Below are 1670 nucleotides of genomic sequence, written 5' to 3' on the forward strand. Positions count from 1 at the left end.
ATGATCAGCTCGGAACCGAGAACAATAGTAACCCAGAGTAATACCCTTAGAAGGAGTAATTGAAACGTTGCTCCAACTGTTTGTTAAATAGCTTTTCGCCTTGAGGTTTCCCATGCTGAGCCTCACCTCCCGAAACGTCGTGGGAGTACTATCATCATAGTTCCTGTGGATGGCCGTGAATGCTGCGTGATGCCTCTAGATATGAAAATAAATGTTGCTCATACCTTGATGAATGTATTCGTGCCAAATGTCCATCCTGCTGAAGAGGCAGCTGCAGTAGTCCCTTCGATATATCAAATTGTAGATGTGATCTCTGTGCACCTTCTGTTGCCATAAATACTTTCGCCGAGCTTGTCCTTTCGACCTGTGCCAACTTTCTCCACTCATATCGTCTCCCGAGTATTCCATTTTGAGGAACCGTAATAGTCTACCGTTTTCCGGTTAAGCCCGGTTTAAATTACCCACGTCCTCTCTTGCCAGCTGTAAGCATCTCTCCTTAAGGCTCGGACTGTCCACATGTTGCCAGCAACTATCCCATCCCCTGTCTTGGTTGTCAATGTTGTAGTTTGCCAAGTAATCAGCTAGCCCATTTGCCTTACGCCTCACCGATTGAAAGACTAATCCTTTCATTTCGCCAATTAACTGTGCAATGTTCTCCGTCACCTTGGCTAACCTCCAGTGTCTCGTGGCTTTGCAAGCCTGAGTTCCTCCCTAAATTTTCTTTGCGACTGAGATGACCAGGGACGAGTCGCCTTCTACCACTGCATTTCTTGTTGGTAAATTCTTTAGAATTCTCAGCCCTTGTTCTAACGCCACGAACTCCATCTCATTGTTCGTGCCTTCCCCCAATGCCCTGCAGTAAATATGCACAATTTCTCCTTCCTGGTTTCTAATAGCACCTGCAATGCCAGCTATCCCAGGGTTGCCTCTGGAGGCACCATCAAAATTCAGCTTCAAACCTCCCTCTGGCAGGAAATTCCATCTATCGGTCTCCGAGTTTGGTTGTTGCTGGTGTCTCGGCGTCGTGGTGCTGTGGTTGACTTCCAGTTGAAAGCACTTCAAGATATGTAAGTCCCGAGCCGATGGCTTCTCGTTGGGATCTACCTTGCACTTAGTCTGAATCAATTGTTTAATATTTGTTAGAATAGTTACTTTTGATTGCTCAATATTTCTGTGTTCATCCTGAAATACCCTCCTGTTGCGCTCTTTCCATATTGTCCACAATAAGAAGCCTGGCATGGCTTTCCAGATGTTATTGACTCTCTGGTTTTTGGAAAAATTGTTTTGCCAGTTTAGAATCGTGTTTTGGATGGACTCTCGATCATGGTCTGATTTCCGTAGAATTCCCTCCGTCCAGTTCCATAGATGGTTTGCCCAGTCACACGAATTAAATAGGTGGTTTATAGTTTCTTCTTCTCCTAAGCACATCGGGCATCTGGAAGGTCCACCGAACCCTTTTCTGCGCAGATTGTCCCATGTCAGGGTTTTGTTCCGCATTAGTAGCCATAGGAATGTCTTAATTTTCGGCCAAAATAGGTTGTCCCACACTTTGTTGCATGAGGGCATTGCTTCCTCCTATTATGCCTTTACTATCATTTCCCTTGCTTCTTTGAGTGAGAAATTTCCATTTCCTGTCATACCCCATCTTAGTTGATCCTCTTCCTCTATTT

General features: G+C 45.1%; 1 protein-coding gene across 1 annotated transcript; it reads right to left on the minus strand.

Annotated features, from left to right (window-relative positions):
- Positions 1-711: 711 nt before the first annotated feature.
- LOC149180759 (uncharacterized) lies at positions 712-1239 on the minus strand. Its single transcript, XM_089413981.1, has one exon. It carries the CDS (start codon positions 1237-1239, stop codon positions 712-714), a length of 528 nt encoding a protein of 175 aa, XP_089270107.1.
- Positions 1240-1670: the final 431 nt, after the last annotated feature.

The sequence above is a fragment of the Pinus tabuliformis genome, chromosome 3_2, assembly GCF_031772625.1.
Source record: "Pinus tabuliformis cultivar Carrire ecotype Pingquan chromosome 3_2, CPIR1, whole genome shotgun sequence".
Taxonomy (NCBI): domain Eukaryota; kingdom Viridiplantae; phylum Streptophyta; class Pinopsida; order Pinales; family Pinaceae; genus Pinus; species Pinus tabuliformis.